We start from the raw sequence: 22,490 nt of genomic DNA, 5'->3' as shown, positions 1-22,490 counted from the left end.
ACATACCCATGCTCCTCTCACATAGCTTCCTGCAAAGGAAGAGAGATGAGAGGGAGAGGGAACCGAGAGGTTGGGAAGGATCGATATGAAGCTATTTGCTTCTGAGTGGAATGTTGTCTGGTTCAAGGTTTTGCCTGTGATTTGAGAATGATTTATGTGTAGTTTTCATTCCTCGAATCTGCGGGATCTCGGACCAGGCTTCATTCCCCTCGGGGATAGCTTCAAATATGATATGTAGTGGGCGTTACTGCAAATATGTTCTTGTTCTTTTGAAATGTTTGTGAGGGTTGTTCGTGAGATTCCTGTTGTTCTTGGTATGGCGTGGAGTACGTGTACTTTCACTCCTGGATGGCTGGATCTTAGCTCACCTCCACTGTGACTTTTTGTTTGTTTCTTGTGAACCAGGGAGTAGCAAGATTGTTGTAATGATGGCCTGCCTTGACTCCTCTTTCCTCTGTGTATCTGGCTGGTGCTGAAAGTTTTCATCATTACCGTTTGATTGGGAGAATCTTCGCTTTCTCCTCTCTCCATTTTCTCTCTCTATGCCTCTTTGTTTCCATTTCCTTCTCCCCTCTTTCTATGCATGCATGATGCATGGAGTACGTATTCACAAAGATTTCGAGAACATGCTATTTAAAGTTGGTGCAAACTTATATATTTATCTGCATCTGATTATTCTTGCTTTCAGGTATTTATCTTTTCTAGGTTTGAGGATAGTCTTGGTGCTGGCCCTTTCAAGTTTCGAAGCGTGTAATTCTCAGGACCAGATGCGGTATGCGTGTGTATTTTCTTCAGCTTTGTTGGGACCTGGACCTGGAAAGAGTTCCTAATTCCTCGACCGAATGACATCGTTGTATATATAAGTACTCCAGTTGTATGTTCTTCTCAGCAGGCCCTCTCATCTGTGGTTTGTTGATGTGCATGTTTAGAAGCTGTTGGACCTCGTTTGATGCTGTATCTAGTTTTGAATAGTTCGACTTGTCTTTTGTCTTCAGCTGGATATGGATCTAAGAAGTAATCTGAGATTATTGTTTTCTGCCTTGTTTTACTGTATAATCTTTTAGCTAGCACGCAAGACTATTCGATGTGCCTTGTACTTTGTTTGTTTGAGCAAAGGCAAAATGTATAACCTTCGGTTGCGTGAACACTTGATATCGTCTGTTTTGGTTATGCTGATCCTGCAGGAGCGAGCTAGCTAGTCCTCAAAAAACTATTTTCTGATTAATTTTCAATGCCTAGTTGAGTACCGAGTCTGCACCCATGCTATATATATATATATATATATGTGTGTGTGTGTGTGTGTGTGTGTGTGTGTGTGTGTGTGTGTGTGTGTGTGTGTGTGTGTGTGTGTGTGTGTGTGTGTGTGTGTGTGTGTGTGTCATTGTTCACATCCTCAGTTACTTACATATTTTTGCATGTCAAAACATGTGAAAGGTTTTCACTTCGCTATATATAGCACACGGCTGCTGAGAGACTCAAAACAATAATTGCAGGTTAGATAGATCCACAATTTAAGCTATTGTTTAATTATTTCCGCTCCATACCATTACTCAACGACGCGAAAAAATAGTACTGACGATGTATATAGAAGGCAAAAAGGCTCTCGGGGGGTATGAACAAAGGCTTAATTTGCATTGGTACGCAGTACTGTATAACTGAAGATCTCGTAGTAACTGGTCGGTTCGTTTACTTCATTGCACCTACGTGTACGTGCGTGAATGCTGGTACTGAAATTTTCTATACGTTCTAATAAGCGATCGAGCTCACATCAGTCTTTTCAGAACGATGCGAGGTAGCAGCATGCACGTACTATGCTCCAAGTAATTGTACAAGTTCATATGTATGTGCCTTATTTTAATTTTCTTCTGTCGATTTGTCGTGCTCGTGCTGTCTTGCAGGCTTGAACAATTCACTGACTACAACCTTTGTCCACATCTCAAATCGCAGATTTAGTTTTCGCGTTGCAAAACATTAAAAAAAACGTACTACTAATGTTGTTAGGGTCATGCACTCATGCAGCGAAGAACTAGCTCCTCCGTTTCAAGAGCTAGCTGAACACATCGATCCGAGGTTCAACCCTGATGCATAAAATTAGTACCTACATATCGCAGAAGAAGAAAGGCATGCATAAAATAACAGCGAGCTTGTAATACAGTACAGGTTTTACAGAGTTACAGCCAGCCATGGTATAATATCTGCTCTTCTGGTCAATGATCAACACAGCACAATCGAGGAATTCTGCAAAGTTTTAGTTTTTTTTACCGTAGCTAGGTATGAGACTCTCCCATCTGAGCATACGTAGTTGCGCCCTGTAACTGCTACTCCTGGATACTTTACTCGCTCGATCCGATGACCGATCCATCGCCATGGGAGTTGCAGCAGTGAGGTCTACTAGCTCAAGAGTAGGGGAATGCGTACGTAGATCGAGCCAGCTCCCTACGACCTGTGCGGGGAAAAAGAGGTGTCACCATGCGCGCGCCCGGCATTTATGGGCCCTGCGCGCAACGCCAATGCATGCCGCAGGAGAAGCAGGGAGCCATGAATGCCCGAATTCAATTGAGCCGCGCGCTAGCTGTGCCCTAGCCTCGGTCCTCCTCCCGTTCTTGAAGAGAGCGCCCCGGGACGGACAAGGCCCTGCATGCGGCCGTGGGGCCTTTTCCGTCGCTCTCGCAAGCGTGTGCAGGGCAGGCCAATGTGAGAACGACTTATGACAGATCGGATGTTAAATATATTATTATAAGTGAGTTTGGATTTTATCTCTGTAAAATTGTCCGTAATATAAAGGATTAAAACTCTGTCTAACAGAGGTATACAAGTAGGTATATGGAAGTTCTTCCCCAAACAAATTATGGGTGAGGAGAATTACCGTTAGATTACGCAAGCCAGAGAGCCAAGGTTTGGAGGCAGCTAAAATGGACTGAGGTTGGCGTCAAATGATTGAAATGCATTGTGTAATTTCCAGGTCAATACGAATTGATTCTCACTCTGCAACATAGACGCGAACGTACCTATATTGGTGTTTAGGAAATGCCACCCTGATTTTGTCTTGTATTATTTGCAACTTAGTTCATGGAAATGGTGAGATTTGACATTTTGCGAACCCTGATTTTGTCTTTTTCACAGATGGTTCAAAAAAGCGTTCCGCACGAAAGCTACGAACTTTCTATACAAATGAATTCAGTAGTAACATGACCAAATTTCGCGTGTGAAATGTCTATCTTTTTCGAAGCATTATTTATCTTTCCTCAGGTCCAGCTTGCGCTTTCTTAGGGCCTGTTTGTTTCAGTTGGAGATTCTGAAAAACAATTTATAGAAGCTGGATTGTGAAAAACTGGATTGTAAAAAGCTGGATTGTGAAAAGCTTTGAAATTGTAAGTTAAAAAAAATTGATAGACAGTTTAGTAAAATGAACTTTCACAATCTATCAAAAGTTGAGAAAAAACAGCTTCTCAGATTTTCACAATCCAACAAGTAAATTTTAAAAAACTATAACCAAAAGCTGACTGTTTGTTTCAGCTTCGGATTGTAAAAGCTGAAAGCCACAATCCGAAGCTGAAACAAACAGGCCCTTATTCAGTTCTTCCCCCACACAGTCAAGCAAACAGTAGCTCAGTTCCAAGTTTTCAATTACGCTCCATCTCAATGCATGCTCTATGTCTCTTCGCCACTACCCCCGTAATGGTGAGATGTTAAATCCTACCCCTAGAAGTGTGGGAGGAGATGGACACATGAACTCAGTAGAGGTTATACGGTTATACCTCCCTAGGATACCATCGATCCCCTTCGAACTCCACCTTCCAACTGGGATAAATGCATATTAGACACAGTGACGGAGCTTCCTTGAGACCAAAGGGGGCCATGGCCCCTCCTTGTTTTACAAAATTCTAATAGAAACACTTATTTTATCACTTACATAATAAATCAAATCACTAAACATAGCAAGTTTCTTGTATCCTGACCCCTCTACATTCCTATTCAAGCTCCGACACTGTATAGACACAACCACAATATATTTAATTTGGATTCACTTGGCTGGGAAAGCAATAAGAAGGGAACACATAACCCTCTATGTATTAGTAAGTGGGCCCACACCTTCGTAACCCTATATATAATTGACGACAATGAATCATTTTAAGTGTTGTGTGTGATAGTTAGACTTTTGAGAAGTACAAACCATACATAGTTATAGCGCATCAGAGGTGAGTAGTAGTGTCGCAGTGTGAGGTAAATTGAAAGAAGTGAGGATCTTAGAGAGGATGGTTGTTTTCAGCGGTGATAACGGTCGGAGAGAAGGCCATGATGCAATGCGTGAGAGGAAGGGCGGAAATGTTTTTCGCACATGAGTTCAGGTAAAAATGAAAAGGAGCACGCAAGTATACATTTCGACTACTTCAGCGACCAATTGCCAAATCATAGAAGCCAATTAAAATCCGGTCTAGATTTTTTTTTTCTTTCTAAAATGGTGGTCGTGCAGAATGCGACCCAATCGGCCAGTCCAGGCTGAAGCGAAGGCAATTAATATAATGCGCCGCGCTCGCTATACTATCTATAGGCGAGACAGCGCTGTCAGGACTGCTCAGGCAGGCGCTCAGCTCATCGATTGCGAAATGATTTCGGTCCGCTGCGCCACGGGGCTCGCGCCCGCCTGAGGCGACCCCCGTCCCGGCCGTGTCCGTATGCGCGCGGCGGTGCCCGCCCAGCCCCCACACAAAAAAGCGACGCGAGCTCTCGCACACCAAGGCCGCCTGCCAGCCCTGGCATCTACTAGGTACCTAGCCCCCTGCCGCCGGAGACTTTTAACGTCCTCGATATCCGTGCTCGGGAAAGAAAGAAAGCTCCTCGTCAACCTGAGCGCGGCCATTACCGAGCTTACGGTGTGTTTTATCGAGACATGATTTTTTTTAGTTGCAGACGATATACATATTAATATCAAGACTTATGTGGTAATTTTATTAATTTTTAGGTTTCATATCTTTAATTTTTAATAAATATTATATAGGTAATGGTATGAGTATATGTGTGCATGTACGAATTGTGTTTTATTTCTATAAAAAAAAATCCCACGGCTGACGGGGCCGCTGGTGCTGCATGCTTCCACCCCTGGCGGCTGGCGCCGTCTCTGCATCGACTGAGCGATCAATCAATGCATGGTCCGGCGCGCGTGTGAAAAGTCCGAGTTACCACCGTCACCAACCCAACCGGCCCGTCAGCCGGAGTAGTAGCGCGCTGTACTCATCGGCGGCAGGGAAAGATTCCTCGCGCGCCGCGCACTCGTACCGTCGTTTTTACTCGCCGTAAAATCGCTCGCGGCGCCCTGCGCCTGGGCCGCAACGACGTGGCCGGCCCAGCTCTGGTTTCGCACTGGCTGGTTTCCGGAGAAGAGCGAGCACCCGGGAGCGAAACTGCCGCGAGGAGCCAACCAGCCGCTAGATTTTTATCAGGGGACGAACGGACACGAGCGCACCCCCCACCCACCGATGGCTCTGCCGGCCATGCCATTCGCTGCGCAGCCGCACAGACCCGGCGGAGGCAGCCTCTGGAGGGCGTCGCCGCCGCCACCTTCCGCGGCGCTGCGCCTCGGACCGCTCTTCTGGCCGTGGGAAAAGGTCCCAGAAACTCTCCCCTTGAGTATACATGAATGCCTGATACGGATGCGTAAACCCAGATTACAATGGCAAAGTGAACACCTTTAACCCAGATTACAATGGCACATCTACTGCAAGAATTCAGCACAGTACGCCTCTTTAATCTTTACATGCTTGAGTTGGGCGTTCACGGCAGTGCTGCCACCGTTTAGAAGTACCTTCGCTTATTTGACACTTGGTTTATAGGCATTGACTCATATAGTCTCACATTTCATCGAAATAAGTAACATCATAATTAAATAATTAATCTTTTAAATGATAAATCATCAATCGATTCTACTGGCAGGTGACTGAGTGAGAATTGAATACTGTTAGTACAGAGTAGTCGTCTAGGGCTTGGTTTGCAGTTTTTTATGCTCCACAGTCCTCCCAAACATTACAAAGCTTTTACTCCTAGGACTGTGCACATTGCCATTATGAACAGCTTGTGACATGACATGAGCTGAATGTGCACCTTGCCATTGTGAACAAGGCAAACGAATGGGACACTGGCACAAACTTGATGCTCTGTCTGAATGTGCGCGGCGTCACTGAGCCTAGATTTCCGGCCTCCCTAAGCGCAAACCACAAGAAGGATCCGATGACCGTAGGCGCCCTTATTCATGGAGCTCCAACGGGGTTGTGACTAGATTAACGATGCCTTTTGGTGTCAAGCCTTGAATCAAACGGGAGATGTACTGTTATTTTAATCGAAATCTGCAGTAGATTATTACCAGTATCATTGCTGTCCTACTGATGCTGTCATTCCTCTTTATCGAAGCCGGGCACGGGAACCTAAAAGTTCCATGTTGTGTGATTTGCGTTGGAGAGAACCTTGGTGACGAAAGTTCACCGTTGTTACCAACTTACCATTCCATGGCCATGCTTTTTTTGAACTCTTAGATGAGGAGAAAGCCACTGACACACGGGTTATAATTGAATTTAGTTGGTGCATCATACAATTGGCAAATCAAGAAGAGGATATTGTCCTGCCAGTTTCTCATGGACAAGTGAAACTTTCAAGTTTGGAATCTTGTAATTCTGTTTTTTTTTTTTCTTTAAGATTTTATCAGCTCCATTCGTTAGGCATTCTTGAGGCATGGCACTGCCCGCTTGTCAATGCGGACGCATTCTGTTCGTTGGATTACAAGTTTCCCATGACTGCTAAGGCACTCAAATGGTGGAGTCAAAAATTCGTGGGTAGCTTTTGCTTGCAGTTGGCAGTGGCCAAAGAAGCCGTTTATCGCCTCGATCTTGCAATGGACAGGCGGCAACTCTCAGCTGATGAGGCTGATCTTCAGAAGGAGCTCAGATTTAAGTTCTTGGGTCTGGCATCTTTGGCGCGTTCCATTGCGCGCCAGCGATCAAGGGTTCTGTTCCTGGTCGAGGGGGATGCAAATACCAAATCCTTCCACCTGCAGGCTTGTCACCGCCGGCGCAAAAATTACATTCAATCGTTGCAAGTGCAGGGCATGACTATAGTAAATGAAAGTGAAAAAGAGGAGGTTGTGTTCAACTACTTTAACGATGTGCTTGGAACACAGGAGGCAAGATCCCTTGCGCTTAACTTTACTTCCCTGGGAATTCCAGCTCACAGAACTTGATGTTTGTTTCTCTGAGTCGGAAATTTGGAAGGTGACTCAGGAGATTCCGGCCGAGAAGGCCCCAGGTCCCAATGGATTTACAAGGCTATTTTACAAAACAACCTGGAGTGTGATCAAACCAGATATTGTCAGGGGCTTCAACGTCTTTTGGTCGCTTGATAGCCGCAGCTTCAATCTCATCAATAGTCCGCTGATGATCTTGCTGCGAAAGAAGAATGAAACTTAGGAATTGAAAGATTACAGCCCAATTAGCTTAATCCATAGCTTCAGTAAACTGTTTACCAAGTCGCTTGCTATGCGTCTCGTGTCAAGGTTGCCACAGCTAGTGCAACTGAATCAATCCGCCTTCATTAAAGGTCACCAAATCCACGACAACTTCAGAGTGGTTCGTCTGGGCGCCATGCTCCTTCACTGCAAGAAGCGCCCTAGTCTGCTGCTGCGTGTGGATATCGCAAAAGCTTTTGACATTGTTTCTTGGGTGTTTCTTTTTTACGTGCTCCGTCATCTTCGCTTCTAGTGTCAGTGGATTAACTGGATTGCCATCATTCTCTCGACCGCCAGTACTCGGGTTTTTCTCAATGGTTGTGCTGGGCGCCGCATCTGCCACACTCGTGGACTTCGTCAAGGCGATCTGCTTTCATCGCTTCTGTTCATGCAAGTGATGGAGACCCTTAATGCTCTGATCATGCTGGCAGATAAGCTTCAGCTCTTCGGTGGATTGGGGGCGCCTGAGATAAGGAATAGAGCCTCACTCTATGCGGACAACTTGGTAATCTTCATCTCTCCTTGTGAGCAGGATCTGGTGCTAACAAAGGCGATTGTTGATGTTTTTGCTGCTGCTTCGGGTCTATTCACAAACCTGAACAAATGCCAAGCCTCGCGAATTCGCTACTCTGATGTAGATTTGGTCTCCGTTCAGCGTTTCTTCCAATGTCAAGTGGTCGCCTTCCCGGTTCGATATCTTGGAATCCCACTATCACTGACGAAGCTTCGTAAGTGTGACGTCTAGCCGTTGGTGGACACTATGGCTGATAGGCTACCGTCTTGGAAGGCTGGCCTGCTAACCACCGCAGGACGTGTTCTTCTTACAAAGGTGACATTTACTATGATCCCTGTTTTCATGTCCATTGCGACCTGCTTGCCATCGTGGGCACTGAGAGTGATCGACAAACTTCACCGCTCATTCGTGTGGGGTGGCAGCGACATGGTGTCTGGCAGGTAATGCCTTGTTTCCTGGCTCGGAGTTTGCCGCCCGCTCGCTCTTGGCGGATTGGGGATTCTCAACCTCACATACCTCGGCTATGCGCTTCGACTCTGTTGAGAATGGTTGCACCGTGTGGACGGTTCTCACACCTAGACTTCCCTTCCAGCAAAGGCCGAGAGCAACATCACCTCAATGTTTCACGCTTCATGTTTGGTCGAGCTCGGCAATGGTGCTAAGCTATTGTTCTGGATTGACAAATGGCTAGGAGGAAATTCTATTCAACAGCTCACGCCACATTTGTTCCAGGCTGTTTGCAAGCGTAATGCGCGTTCGCGCTCGGTGGCTGACGCTTTGCGTGATCGGCGGTGAGTGCGCGGACATCAAAGGATCGTTGACGGCTGCTGTCCTCTCTGAGTTCGTACGTGTCTGGGACATGGTAGCATAGGTTGAACTAACGGACGCTGCGGACAAGTTCATCTGGCGTTGGAATACCAACCAACAATACTCCTCCTTGTCGGCGTACAGGACCTTCTTCCATGGACAAACCGAGCTAGCCAGGGCGAAGCAGCTATGGAAATCGAAGGCCCTGGCAAAATGCAAATTCTTCCTTTGGTTGGCTCTCTACGGTCTCTACTGGATGAACGATCGCCTACAAAGACACAGTCTGACAAACGATGGCTCGTGCTCCTTCTGCGGACACGCCATCGAAACTATACAACACCTCCTCATCGGCTGTGTCTACAGCCGTGAGGTCTGGTTCAGTCTGCTAAGGACCACGGCTTTCCATCCCCTCATCTCGCAGACTGACTTGGAGTTGGTTGACTAGTGGCTCCCGACGCGCAAGCGATTCCCGAAGGACTTCAGGTGCGGTTTTGATTCCATCTTCATTCTGGGTTGCTGGTCCCTTTGGAAGGAGCGAAACCACAGGGTTTTTGATCGCAAAGCAACATTGGCCGGTGATCTGTGCAGAGCAATCCGGGATGAGGGGTGGTGTTGGGTGCAATCCGGCAACAGGCGTTTTGTCGATTTTCTTCGGCGGTAGTGATCGCCATGTTTTGCTTTCTTTCATGTTGTTGCTTTTAGGTCGCATATTTGTAATCGTATAACACGATGACCATAAAGCCTTCTACTCCAACAAGCTGTGGTGCAGTGGCAGGGTCGCGTGTATTTTCTTTCTCTTCCTCTTAATGAAACAACGAGCGTGCTCTCGAAAAAAAAAATTATCAGCTCCAAAACCAACCAATTGTGCATCTTTGTGGGATCACATTTCTGTCTGAAGTCTTAACCGTAGCATATTACAGTGTCTAGAGAATTCAGAGTGTTTCTGTTTAATTCATGAATTCATATTCGTTCAATGAAAAGTGCTGAAAATGACACTATTGCTGACAAATCTAGGTGAAACTCGGTCCCCTTTCTGTGTCCCCTATGGGTTTTGGAACGTGGGCATGGGGAAATCAGCTACTCTGGGGATATCGGGAAAGCATGAACGATGAGCTTCAGGAGTGCTTCAATTTGGCTCTGAGGAATGGCATAAACCGTTTTGACACTGCTGACTCTTATGGAACTGGAAGGCAGAATGGACAAAGCGAACGGCTCCTCGGAAAATTTATCCGCGAGTTTGAAGGTTAGCTAGCGGACTGAATTACTGATATCTCAAAATTTGATTCAGGAATCCATGAAACTGGTGTTCTTTCTGTCAGATTTGTTAGTTGAAATCATTCAACTTGGTTCCTTTGTAATGTCCCAGGACCAATTAAATCTCCGGATGATGTGGTCATTGCAACGAAGTTTGCTGCACATCCTTGGCGGTTAACATCGGGCCAGTTTGTCAGCGCCTGCAAGTATTCTCCCAATTTGTTCGCTTAATGTACATCAACAGCATTTCACGTTGTTCATTACAGTGTTTCTTCCATACAAGGGAATTTTGCAGATTATTAGCGTGTATGTTTTGATAAGAATTGTTAAGCAAACATTGGGCATAACCTGACCATTAGTTTAAGCGTTTATGTGACTCATGAAGTGCCTATTTCAGGTCTTCTTTGGAAAGGTTGCAGCTTGATCGGCTCGGAGTAGGGCAGCTGCATTGGTCTACTACTAACTATGCACCTTTGCAGGAGCGCGCTCTCTGGGATGGACTAGTTGAAATGTATGAAAAGGTCACTGTACTTTCAAACACATCACACCAGATTATCATGTCATCGTTGAACGTTACTGAATTCCACTCGGTATAATCAGTGGTACATATCATAACATCTGGTCAGTTAGGCACACAGTCTGACTGCAATGTGTGCTTCTTAGGGTCCCGTTCGTGCCGTCGGCGTCAGCAATTACGGTCCGAAACAGCTTCTGAAGATCCACACCTATCTAGCCTCTAAAGATGTTCCCTTGAACTCAGCTCAGGTACCTGCAGAAAATAGTTAGTTCTATGTATTATAGAATTCTTGATTCAGTGTTTACCAGAAAGTACTAAGTCATGCAGGTTCAGTTCTCAGTACCGAGCATGGGTGACGAGCAAATGGAACTGAATACTGTGTGTGACTCATTGGGGATTCGTCTCATCGCGTATAGTCCACTTGGATAAGGGATGATGACCGGGAAGTACGATACTTCTAACCTTCCAAGTGGACCAAGGTGATGCGGTTATGAAGCTTTTTTTCCTGAACTCTTATTTCTGTTGGTTGATGATTGCATGTCTTCATGGTGTGTTTATCTGTTCTCTGCACTGCAGGTCTGTGTTGTTCAGGCAAATTGTTCCTGGGTTGGAGTCTTTACTAACTTGTCTGAGAAGGATAGCAGAAAAGAAGGGGAAAACCATGTCTCAGGCAAGTGCTTAACGAGAGCACAATGGCTGTGAAGTCGCCAACTTAGGCTATGTGATTGGTGATTGTGCTTTAATAAGTGCACTTTTTCATACACACAATGCATGCACGCATAGTTCTTGACCAGGAGACACGAGTGGTTGGGTCTAACCGACTGTTTGATGGCTCGACTATGGTGTCTCAGCTTTCTGAGCCTGTGTTGGTGCCTTCTTTTTTCTGACCATGTTTTTTTCCACACCTCCTAAATTCCATGCCCCTCAAAAATCAGAGGGATCTCTCCGGTGCTAAAATTAGGGGAGGGGGATTTTCGGAGTGGGTGTATCGAGATGCTGGATTTAGAGGGAGGCTGGAGGTGGCATCCGGACCGGCGGTGGACGGTGGCTTGCGAGATGACGGTGGCGGCGCCGGTATCATGAGCGTAAGCGGGTGGTGGGCAGGGGTGTTAGGGAATGGGTTGGTTACGTTAGTCTAAAATAAACTTTTCTACCGGATTCATCTAGTAAATCAATATGAGATCATAGATCGTTACCAATTGCCACGTAGTGCAGCGAAAGAAGAATTTGAATATACCGATTAACGCCGTGCGCATCAAACTCCTCGAACAACTTCTCGATCAAGTCAGCGACCAGTCCCACATAGGTGATCACGCTCCTTGACTAGCTCCGAGCAGTGTTGTCGTGATCTACGACTACGAAGGGAAACCTCGACCACAAAAAGGAAGTAGTCAATCTTGTCGACCACCTTGTTGACCAGGTACTCGCACTCCTCGAGCACCCCCAAGCGGGTACATTGTGCTCCTCGAGGACAGAGCACGACCAATGCCGTGATCAGAGAGCACAAATCAGCACCGCGATCTTCATGCCAATGAGATCAGCATTACAATAGCAGCAATACCTCTATGGTATCCACACGTATAGGGATATAACATCATACACTGGTGTGCTAGCACCGCACGTCTGACTAGGGTTTTGCAGGGAGTTCATGAAGAGGTGGTAGCCAGGATTTTGGTGGCAAAATCAACTCATGCTCTCACGGCTCATGCCTCCTCTTATATAGAGTATACTAATGGTCATTTAATCACATTAAAACCTATCATGACTCTAAATCCTTATAGAAATTCAATTATATTAAATCTCATTCATAGATCCAATCTGTATACGCAATCGTTTCTAGGGTATATCACTAACACGGGGAGCATAGTGACGGAGCGTCGCTAGAGATGGGCGAAGGAGTGCGGCAGGCAGGGGCAAGCGGAGGAGGGCAGCAGGTAGGGGCGAGCGGAGGAGGTTGAACGGAGACGGTTGCAACGTTGAGAAAACAGATCGAAGAGGAGTGGAGGTCATTAGATCTTCATTCTACGATTCAGATTGATCGCTTGATATTTGCCTTATTTTCAAGCATCTGAAAATTAGTAACTTTTTTTCCTCCATGCTTATATGGGCATGCTGGTGTATATGGCATTTGATCGTCAAATGTTTCCTGTGATTCAACATGTGGTAAGTGTGTGTTTATCATGACTTGTGACAAGGTTTCTGAACAAAGCTGATGCTATGCTCTCAACGCAGGTGGCAATAAACTGGTGCATCTGCAAAGGCACAATTCCTATTCCGGGCGTGAAATCGGTCAGGCACGTCGAGGATAATTTGGGTGCACTCGGCTGGAGGCTCAGTCCTGAAATCTCAGAGCTCGAATCCGCGGCGATGACGGCTCCAAAGAAAATGATCCAGAGCATCTTTCAAACTGCCTGACCATATGCAGGAATCTCACAGGCAACGGTGTTCATTCAGATTTCGGACTCGTGGCAAATCCTGCTTCCTGCTAGCTGCTAAAGTGATCCTGTATGCACATATGTCACGAACCTGCATGTATGTATGTTTCTGCATGTACTGAAACAACGCCCATACATCTCTGAAGTTTCTTTCTTCAGCAGCTGCAGAAACTATATATGTTTTCAAACTTCGGCTCACCGCTCAGGTACTGTGCATAGACCACGGTACTGCACTCATGCTGAAATTGCACCATATTACTGTTTGGCAGAGTTCTACTCTAAGAAAATTTTGAAGCTTATCATCTCTAACTCTATAAATTCTTAGAGCTGTAGTTGTGGAAAACTCCGATGGTCTTCGATTTATGTATCTTGTTCATATTTTGAAATAGAATAGATATTTAAATCACTTTATTTTATCTTATAAACATCAAATACTGTATGGATCTCGGAGCCGTAACTCTGCCAAACGGGTCATAACCAGACTTTAAGACGCACTTATTCAGATTCGTTTCCAAGTTCCCCAGAGATCAAGCGGCTTACATTGGCGTCCATCTGAAGCAGAGGGATCAGACGGTGCTTAACCTTAATTAGATGGGTAGCCGTATATACACCACAAGCAAGAAAGCATAGTTGCCACGCACGGTGCCACACTTGGAAGCGCAAGCGTCAGTGATTGTTGCCGGCGTCGGCGTCGCGGTCGGCGCCCTTGTGGTGCGGCGGCGGCTGCATGAGCGCGAGCGCGCGCTCGAACTGCGCCCAGCGCTGCTCGAGCGTGCCGTTGTAGCCGACGGACATGCGGACGAGCCCCGGGGAGATGCCGGCCCGGGCGCGGTCCTCGGGCGGCATCTCGCTGCTGGTGCTGTTGCCAGAGCAGGACATGAGCGTCTCGTAGTAGCCGAGGCTGACGGCCATGAGCCCGAACTGGGTGGTGTTCTGGAGGTGGTGCATGAGGCGGTTGGCGCGGTCCTCGGTGCCCATGTCGACGCAGAGCATGCCGCCGAAGCCGTACCCGGGGTTGCCCATGGCCGCCAGTCGCGCGTGGTGCGGGTGGTCGGGGAGGCCCGGGTACGCGACGCGCAGGCCCAGCCGCTGCATCCGGGTCGCGTACGCCATGGCGCGGCGCGAGTGCTCCTGCATCCGCAGCGGCAGGTGCGGGAGGCGCTCCGACAGCTCGAACGCCACCTTGGCGTTCATGGTCGGGCCCAGCAGCATCAGCGCCCCCTCCTGCAGGTCCATCATCGCGTTCACCAGGCTCGCCGGCCCGCAGATCGCGCCTGGAAAATTACCACCAAAGCTCAAAAATCACCACGCGTATTCACTCCACGTTATAGATTGTTAGCTGCATGAGCGAACGCGTCACACTCTCTTCGTCTCTCCTGCACCGCACGTACGCGCTGAAACCTGGACGCCAAACGACAGACAAGCATGGCCAGCTCCTGTCTGCTTGCAGCTTGTACTTTCCAGGCCAGGACAAGCCACACTACACGACCGAGAGTGCTGAGTGCATGCTTCCAGTTCCAGCTAGCGACCTTATCGACCATTACTGAAGGAGAAGAAACAATGAAGAGAAGAAAAGCAAAGTGGCGGTGCTAGCCAGGAAACAAAGGAGATGAATCTGCATCACGGCTGACACCATTGCTCGCAATCATCAGCCAGACCATACAACTAGCTAGCACAGGAACGCAGAGCGGTCAGATCGATCGATGCGTCTGAATGTCTGATCGAGCCGTCGACGGAGGCCTGACCCTGACGCGCAGCACATGGAGCGTGCGCCAGGCCGGGACGGGTAGCTCGATGGGGTCACCACGTCACGCGCCTGCTCGCTCGCTCTAGCTATAGCTCAGGGTGCATGAGGCCAGGCCACTGACTTGGTGCTCTGTCGTTTGGGTCCCCTGCCATGGTCTGGTGTTGTTGTCCCAAATACTGCTCTTTAAAAAAAAAACTGTATCAAAACTTCCTTAGAAAACACTGTTGCATAATTTGGTAGCCTTAAGGCCTTCACGGGTGCTCATCAGGGATTTATTCCCCAGTTGCTTTAAGGATGGGTTCCAAGCTAGGTATAGGATATACATACGTGTGTTTGTTTAGTTGTACTGCCCGTTTTTCCACACAGGAGGTCTCAAGCTTTACGATCCCATTATAGACACACACGTGTATACATGTGGTATGAGTACGATGTACGTGGGGTAGTGTGTCTCCTTATACTTAAAAAAAAATCTAGGATCCGAGTTCGATCTACTTGTCTATAAAAAAAATCATGACACAGAATTTCGAATTAAAAAACTCGAAAAGTGCACGGGTGTTGTGTACTACTAACCTCCGTTTCAAAATAATTAACAATTTTGATTTTACTATTCAAACTTTGATCAGTCCTAATATGTGTATAGACATGTGCGTATTTAGTGGTAATATACGTTTCTACACATTAGAGGTCTCAAAGTCTTGTAATCCTATCTTAACTTGTGTGTGTGTGTATATATATAGTACGAGTGTGATGTGTGTGAGTAGTATGTCTATTTTACCCTTAAAAAAATCTAGGAATCCTAGCTCGACTTACTCGTCCGTAAAAAAATCCTGACACATAATTTCGAATTAAAAAAACTCCAAAAACGCACGTGTGTTGTGTACTAAACTGTTCCAATGGTGGCAGGTAGCTAGTGATGGAGCATGTCGTAGTCACTGATATATTGACATGCTGTGCTCGTGATTCTTTTCTGCTCAATATCTTTTCGCCTTTTCCCCATCTTACGACGGCAAGGATATCCCCGTGGCTCCGAGCATTCCATGTGATGGAGAACGGCTTTTGAGCCCCAGCTTCACACAGCCGTCCTTTCTCCCTATACATATTCTCACAGCTTTAGGCATTCCATGTGATCAAGGACGGCTTTGAGCGCTGGAACACACAGCCGTCCTTCACCCCTATACATATCTCCTCACAGTGGCGGACCATGCTCACAAATTTAGGTAGGGCGAACTTCACCTCAGGCTTGGTTGGCGCCGGCACCGGCGCCGGCTGCTGAACAATGCTCACCTACCACTAAGTTATCGACCGGTAGGTGAGACGGCCGCCGCAGCTTATCTTACCGAAAGGTCCGCCGCTGTATCCTCGCGGCTCCAAGCATTTCCATGTGATTGAGGACGGCTTTGAGCCCTAGCTTGACTGAAACACAGAGCCGTCCTTTCTCCCTATGCATATCCCGCGGCTCCGGGCATTCCATGCTGAGTACTCTCATAGTCGTACAGGACAAGCGAGACGATCGAGTACTCAGCATCTGCTCGTATCTACGTAACAATGCAAAAGATAGAGTTCATTTCCTAATGCCAACTTGCAGGTGTTAACCGTGCATGCAACACGCTAAATGCAACGTGTAGAAAACGTCCATTTCGGTGGAAAATTCCAACCATGAGCTGTTAGGCATTCTTTGCCGTCGCATGCATGCTGATGCAGGAGGAGTTAGTGTGCTGGCGGACGTGTCCTTACCGGCAATGATGTCGCCGCCGCCGCTGATGAACTTGGACACGCTGTGGACGACGACGTCGGCGCCGAGCCGCGCGGGGGAGACGATCACGGGGGTGAACGTGTTGTCCACCACCAGCTTAGCCCCGGCTTCGTGCGCCACCCGCGCCAGCATCGGGATGTCCGCAACGGCCAGCGTCGGGTTCGACACCGTCTCCACGTACACCACCCGCGTCTCCCCGGGCACCACCGCGGCGCGCACGGCCGACTCGTCGTCCGCGTCCACGAACGTCGCGCGCACCCCTGCGGCCCGGGGCAGGAACCGGGACAACAGCGCGTGGGTGCCCCCGTAAAGGCACCGCGACGCCACAACGTGCCCGCCGGCGCCCACGAGCTGCATCAGCACGGACGAGATGGCCGACATGCCGGAGGCCGTGCAGTACGCGGCCTCCGTGCCCTCCAGCGCCGCCATCTGGCGACCCAGCGCCAGCACCGTGGGGTTGAAGTGCCGGCTGTAGATGTACATGTCGCCGCGGTCGGGTCCCAGCTCGCCGGCGAAGAGCCGGCGCATGGTGTCCGGCTCCATCACCGTGAACGTCGCCGACGCCTCGATGGACATGTTCACGCCGCCGTGCTCGCCGAACTCGTGCCGCGCCGCGGCCATCGCCGCTGCCGGGTCCGCCTCCCGGTCCCGGCGGTGCGCCCTCGGTTTCTCGTCGGCGCTTCCGTTCTCGTCGGCGAAGCCGTCGTTCTGGAACGGGCGCTTGAGGCTGACGAGCTCGGAGGCGGCAGCCATAGCCTGGGCCATTGGGATGGGTGCGTTAGAAAGGAGCAGGAGATCAGAGAGGGGCGCGGGGAAGGGAACAGAAGATGGGTGCAATTTATAGGCAAGGGTGCGATCTTCTGTGGCTGGGAGACGGTAGATGCAGCTCCGTGACGTGGACAGGCCTGAACCGCGCGCCTGGAGCAGCGGACGGCGGATGGAGGGGTATGAATCGGGACCCATCCTACGGCCAGGGGAGAAGGACAAAAGGGGTAAGGACTAAGGAGTCTTCCGGTATGTTTGGATGGTGCTCGTGATACCCTGCCAAACCATGAACACAACAAAAAGTTGGCAGATCATTTGGTGGATCTAATCTAAAAATATAGTTAAGATAGGGTTAACTGCTCAGTCATGAATCAGTAACGCTAGGGATGAAAAATATGGTACAAAGTGATGGCACGAAGGTCTCACCGATAGATAGATATGGTGGTTGCCCAACCTCATCCTATTAATCGGTGCGCCTATACATTTGATTGCTCGCATATTAATGTGAAAAATCAATTAGAATAGCCACCGCTGCCGATGTGAATCAATAATTAACATCCATCCAAATTAATTACCTATGAACTCAGTTAACAACAATATTTTTGACAGGACGGCTCCGGACTTCAATCCAAAGAGGTGCACTTCATCTTCCCATCTCGTGGGGGCTTCGCCGTTGCAGCCTCAAAAATCGTAACGGCAGTATGACAGCTTCATGCCAAGTGTAGCGTCTGGACGTTATATTTGGCTGGAATCTAGTGTTGCAAACTGTCGTTACAGTGGTAAATCGATTTGTGCTTAGTGCAGTATCCAATCTTAATTATTTTTAGGGAAATATCCAACAATGATTCTCATGATAGTAATAAGCTGATTCTGAATCTGGTAAAGATATCCAACATTAAATATTAAAGATATATGCACGCTACATGTACATCCTAGTTTCCCCTTATTTTACCTTAATTTCGTGCCAGCAAGGCTATTAATTTTTTTTTGAGACGAAATAGGGTTACTGGTTAATGCATGCCATACATCCTAGTTAATCGTTGCTTATCCTCTAGAAGAAGGTTATTCGTTTATGAGCAGGAATTAATGGAATTTTCAGTACTACTCCCAAATATGTTTGGCAATTTCGATCGTAATTTCAGGTGGATTTTCCCTGAAAGACATGCTACACCCAACTTCATCACTTTCTTTTTTTGCACAACTTCGACCCACGAGCCATGCATGAACCCAAATCCAATGCACCGTTGCTCGTGGTGAAAACACGGGCATGTTCAATGAACCAAAACTGCCAGACCTCGCCTGTGTTGCTAAGATCATAAGTTTTACATCTCCGATCTTTAATAAAAAACTATTTAAGTATGTGTGTAGTGGTAAAAATGATACTGGCGTTTCAAAAAAATGGTCACCGTAGCCTGCTCAAGCTTCCCATGCATCGAGTGAGGCTGCTGATGCCACATCGACCTCGAAATCTCGGATGAATCTGGCCGCCATGGCTTCCGGATCTATAAGCAAAAGGGGAACATATTCGAAGCCAAGCGGAATTAGGATGCTGTGCATCTGCCTCTGGACCGTTGACCAGGTTCGTGTACAGTAGTGCAGGGTGATGGATCAGTTCTTGACAAGCGTCTGACTAAGCCTCGCCGCGCGTGGATCAACAAGGCAAAACCGTGCACAACTTCCTCTTCCAAATATATCGCGGCATGCATGTCAATTGTCAAGGTGTGGACCAGCAGTCACTTAACCGAAAGCTTTTCGCTTCCATTTCTTTCAAGAAAAAACTAGCTTTTCATCTCAAAGAAAAATAAAAAGAAACCAAGGCTTTTTCATCTTGAAATAAAAGGATATAAGCTTTCTTTTGCGCGACCACATAACCACAAGTTTACTTGAAGTTTGGATGTCCCCAATGGCATAATTGTCCTGTCCTATTGACACTCAATCTTTAAAGAAAGCTGACTCCTCCTTCTCTTCTAGGTTGGTCTTTTTTCACTAATGATCTCATCATAGTAGTTCGTACGAGGGAATATCTTTTCTATCGCTTGCTTGCATTCTTGTAATTCATGTATGGTTAGCATCTATTTTCTATTTTTCAAGAGTTGACTCTCAGGCATGCTTGGTCTTCTTATCCCCTTACTTTGTTCCTTCCTATCAGGTAGCCTTTTTTTCATGCTTTCTATTTTTTAGATGTTTGAAATTGATCAAGATTTCAGTGAAATTTATCTCCACCTAGACTTGGAGTTAGAAAAAGAGATTTTTAGCATTCGAATTTAGGAGGATTTTATAAGTGTCGCTCCGATCCGTCCAAATCGGACAGGGATCCTCTGCACAGAGCTACAATGGAGTGCATTAGTAGCACTCCACAGCCGTTGATTTGGAGATGGACGGATGGATCAACTGCTACAGGAACGATACAGTACCTGATGCTACAGTACAGTTTCGTGCTACAGTAAAGTCGAACATTGTAGCTGCAGTAATACTTAGTGAACAATGATTAATTAATGCAGAGGATCCGTGTCCGTCCAAATCCGCCTACCAGTATCGATGTCGTACGACGGTGACTGCATGCGTGGCGCGAAAAGCATGGCTAGAAATCGGAAGGTACAGGCAACCATGGCGCAAGGGATCATCGCTCCACGTCGATCGATTAGCAACGAAAGAGGCACGCGCTAACACGCGGCAGCACTTATCGACTCATCCATGCCTGGCTGGACGACTTCAATTCAGATAAGTCCTCCGTTTATCTACGGCAGCACGTAGAAACAGCTCCTGTGTCAACATAACTGACACAATGATTAAAGCACGCGTGGCTTCTCGAAAGCTAAATAGTTTGCTTTCGTGAGAACGACGGTGAAAAGCACTGATCAGCCGAGCATTTGGTTACACCGCACAACGTCCGAGTCGTAGCCAAATAAGCATCGGAAGGCGACCATTTTTTTTGGAAGATTCTTGCGTTGTTCTTGTCATTTCGGCCATCCAGGTTTCATCCCAAGTACCAGTAGTATTGCTCGTCACTTGCCATTGAGGTGAAAAGGATCCCGGGATATTTTTACACGCCAAATACAGCTTTTGGCGGATTATTTTCACATCATCTTGCTCTGATGTTCCTGCTCTGATGTTCCTGTTGAGATTGATCTCGGCCTTATCCCTAACGTGATCGAGATAAAAGGAGATCCGTTTTTTCCTCCGTGCGCTCTGATCGGGAGCCCTAACTAACAAATAGTGGTGGTCCCACCTTGTGCTGCACTATATAAACCAAGGGGGAGTCCTGTAGAACATGTGACCATAATTCGCATGTTAGGCTAATCTCCCCTCACAAACTCTAATCCGATCCTAAGAGAACGCAGTAAACAACGTGAAGACTATTGCCGGTGTCATCATTGATAACATTTGCATCTACACCGACACTCTCTGACCTCACCGTCAACTCTTTATGGCATCACCGAACGCAGGTACATATATATGCGCTTCTGTTTTAAGTTGGTGTTTGATTTAGGGTTAATGATCTTGTTTAAGGCTTGATAAAACCTCAAAAGTTCATTTTCTTTTGTTTTCCTTTTCAATAAATTTTCTGTGCTTAAATTTAGGTTCATTCAAACGAAAATTAAGAAAGTCCGTTGGACTAGATGATTACAATTGAAGTCACACGCGGACTGACGACCACACGTGTTACATGACTATTCTTTGGCTGGCATTCATAGGAGCAGCAGGCGGACAGGCATCGATCGATGATTCTGGGAGCGTTTCTGAAGACGACTCTCCGATCCTTTGGCTCTATATTTTACGTGATTCTGAACATGTTCGACCAATTGAAGTTCGGCAAACGTGTTAAACGTAAACGCATCATTGTCCAATTTCGTAAATTCGTTCCATGTGCCAATCAGTGAGATTCTAAGCGACAAACAAATATATAAAACGACGACTTGCCCGTGAAACGTGGTCGAAATAAAATCCTGATGCGCGCGCAACATTACACCACAGGCTGCATCATCAGCGTACCACAAAATCCAAGCGTTGCTCAAAACTAAAGTGATTTTGCTCTGGTTCAACAAAAATATTGAACGTACGATATTGTAAGAACCAAAAAAAGGGTGCAGCAGCTCGGAGTTGAGCATATAAAAAACATACCACCGAAGCATCAGAAACAGTCAAACATAATAGGACACGACTAAATACTGATTGTGCATGCTATAAGAAGATAGCATGCACACTCTTAATTAAGAAAATATTTAATTAATTACTTTTCTAATTAGGGTAAATTAGTATGACACATGCAGAGCACGCCCGCGATAATACCTAGGAAAAAGCGAATTTGTCTGTCCACAAGCAAAAATCATATGTATTGAAAAAAGTATTTTATATACTATAGAAAAGCATTTTATATGCTGTGAAAAAACATTTCATTTAACCATCTTTTCTAATTTTAGTAATCCTAACAAAGACTAGCATAGCATAGCAGCAAAGAAGAGAGGCGCACCCAAGCAATTCAGAAAATCCAGAAAGCAAATTGTTTCAATTTGAAAAACTCAAATCCGTGTAAACTCATAAAAAATATATTAGTTCCAAATTACAAGCAATTCATGTGAACCAGAAAAACATATTATGTGAATTTGAAAAGCAAAATTAGCATAACTGGGTACAGATTTGAGAAAAATATTTTGATGAATAAACAAGTTTTTTATAGTCATGATCAAGTTTTCAAAAATCATAAGCAAATTATAATGCACACAGAAGCATTTTTTTTATATGAAGTTGATGTTAGAAAAAATATCATCAAAATATACTCAACTGGGGTCTAGTTTTGAAGCTCTTATCCCACGAAACACAATGCTGCGATCGGATTTTAATTTAGATGCTCGGTTTGAAAACTATAGTTTTTTAAAGTTTTAAAATGAATTTGCATGTGAATGACATCAGCAATTTTGTCATATTTTTCTTCTCCACATCCGATGCTGAACGAATATCTGAGCGTGCATGCTGCATGACGAAGGTATACACGCTCGGAATTTAGTCTTTATCCGATGCTGAACGAATGGCTCATCTACGAATGTATACACGCTCAAAATTTAGTCTTTATCCGATACTGAACGAATGACTCATCTGAACGTATATGCGAACGTATATGCTGCATATCGAAGGTATACACGCTCAGAACTTAGTCTTTAGGAACATAATAACATATCTACCTTCGTGCATCAGCAAAACCAGACAA

At 46.5% G+C, this 22,490-nt stretch overlaps 1 protein-coding gene, 1 long non-coding RNA gene and 1 pseudogene across 2 annotated transcripts; 2 read left to right on the top strand and 1 right to left on the bottom strand.

The window, feature by feature from the left end:
- Nucleotides 1-1,034, top strand: LOC133903563 (uncharacterized). The gene is made up of 2 exons (XR_009907287.1): nucleotides 1-314; nucleotides 406-1,034. It is a non-coding gene; the product is annotated as an uncharacterized LOC133903563 (long non-coding RNA).
- Nucleotides 1,035-5,492: 4,458 nt separating this feature from the next.
- LOC133903405 (pyridoxal reductase, chloroplastic-like) lies at nucleotides 5,493-12,999 on the top strand (annotated as a pseudogene).
- Nucleotides 13,000-13,493: 494 nt separating this feature from the next.
- Nucleotides 13,494-17,497, bottom strand: LOC133903404 (methionine gamma-lyase-like). Its single transcript, XM_062344765.1, has 2 exons — nucleotides 16,501-17,497; nucleotides 13,494-14,293 (listed from the first exon to the last, which is right to left on the bottom strand). The coding sequence occupies exons 1-2, from the start codon at nucleotides 17,480-17,482 to the stop codon at nucleotides 13,686-13,688; spliced, it is 1,590 nt and encodes a 529-aa protein (XP_062200749.1). The 5' UTR covers nucleotides 17,483-17,497; the 3' UTR covers nucleotides 13,494-13,685.
- Nucleotides 17,498-22,490: the final 4,993 nt, after the last annotated feature.

Source organism: Phragmites australis, chromosome 21, assembly GCF_958298935.1.
Source record: "Phragmites australis chromosome 21, lpPhrAust1.1, whole genome shotgun sequence".
Lineage (NCBI taxonomy): Eukaryota > Viridiplantae > Streptophyta > Magnoliopsida > Poales > Poaceae > Phragmites > Phragmites australis.
The sequence above is the reverse complement of the archived record's forward strand: the minus strand, read 5'-3'. Positions and strand labels throughout refer to the sequence as shown.

What these genes read in the sequence shown, in the direction of transcription:
- LOC133903404 (XM_062344765.1), bottom strand. Translation starts at nt 17,482, where the DNA reads ATGGGTCCCGATTCATACCCCTCCATCCGCCGTCCGCTGCTCCAGGCG. An exon ending in CGGCGGCGACATCATTGCCG is followed by an intron (nt 14,294 to 16,500) that starts GTAAGGACACGT and finishes GTAATTTTCCAG; the next exon opens with GCGCGATCTGCGGGCCGGCG.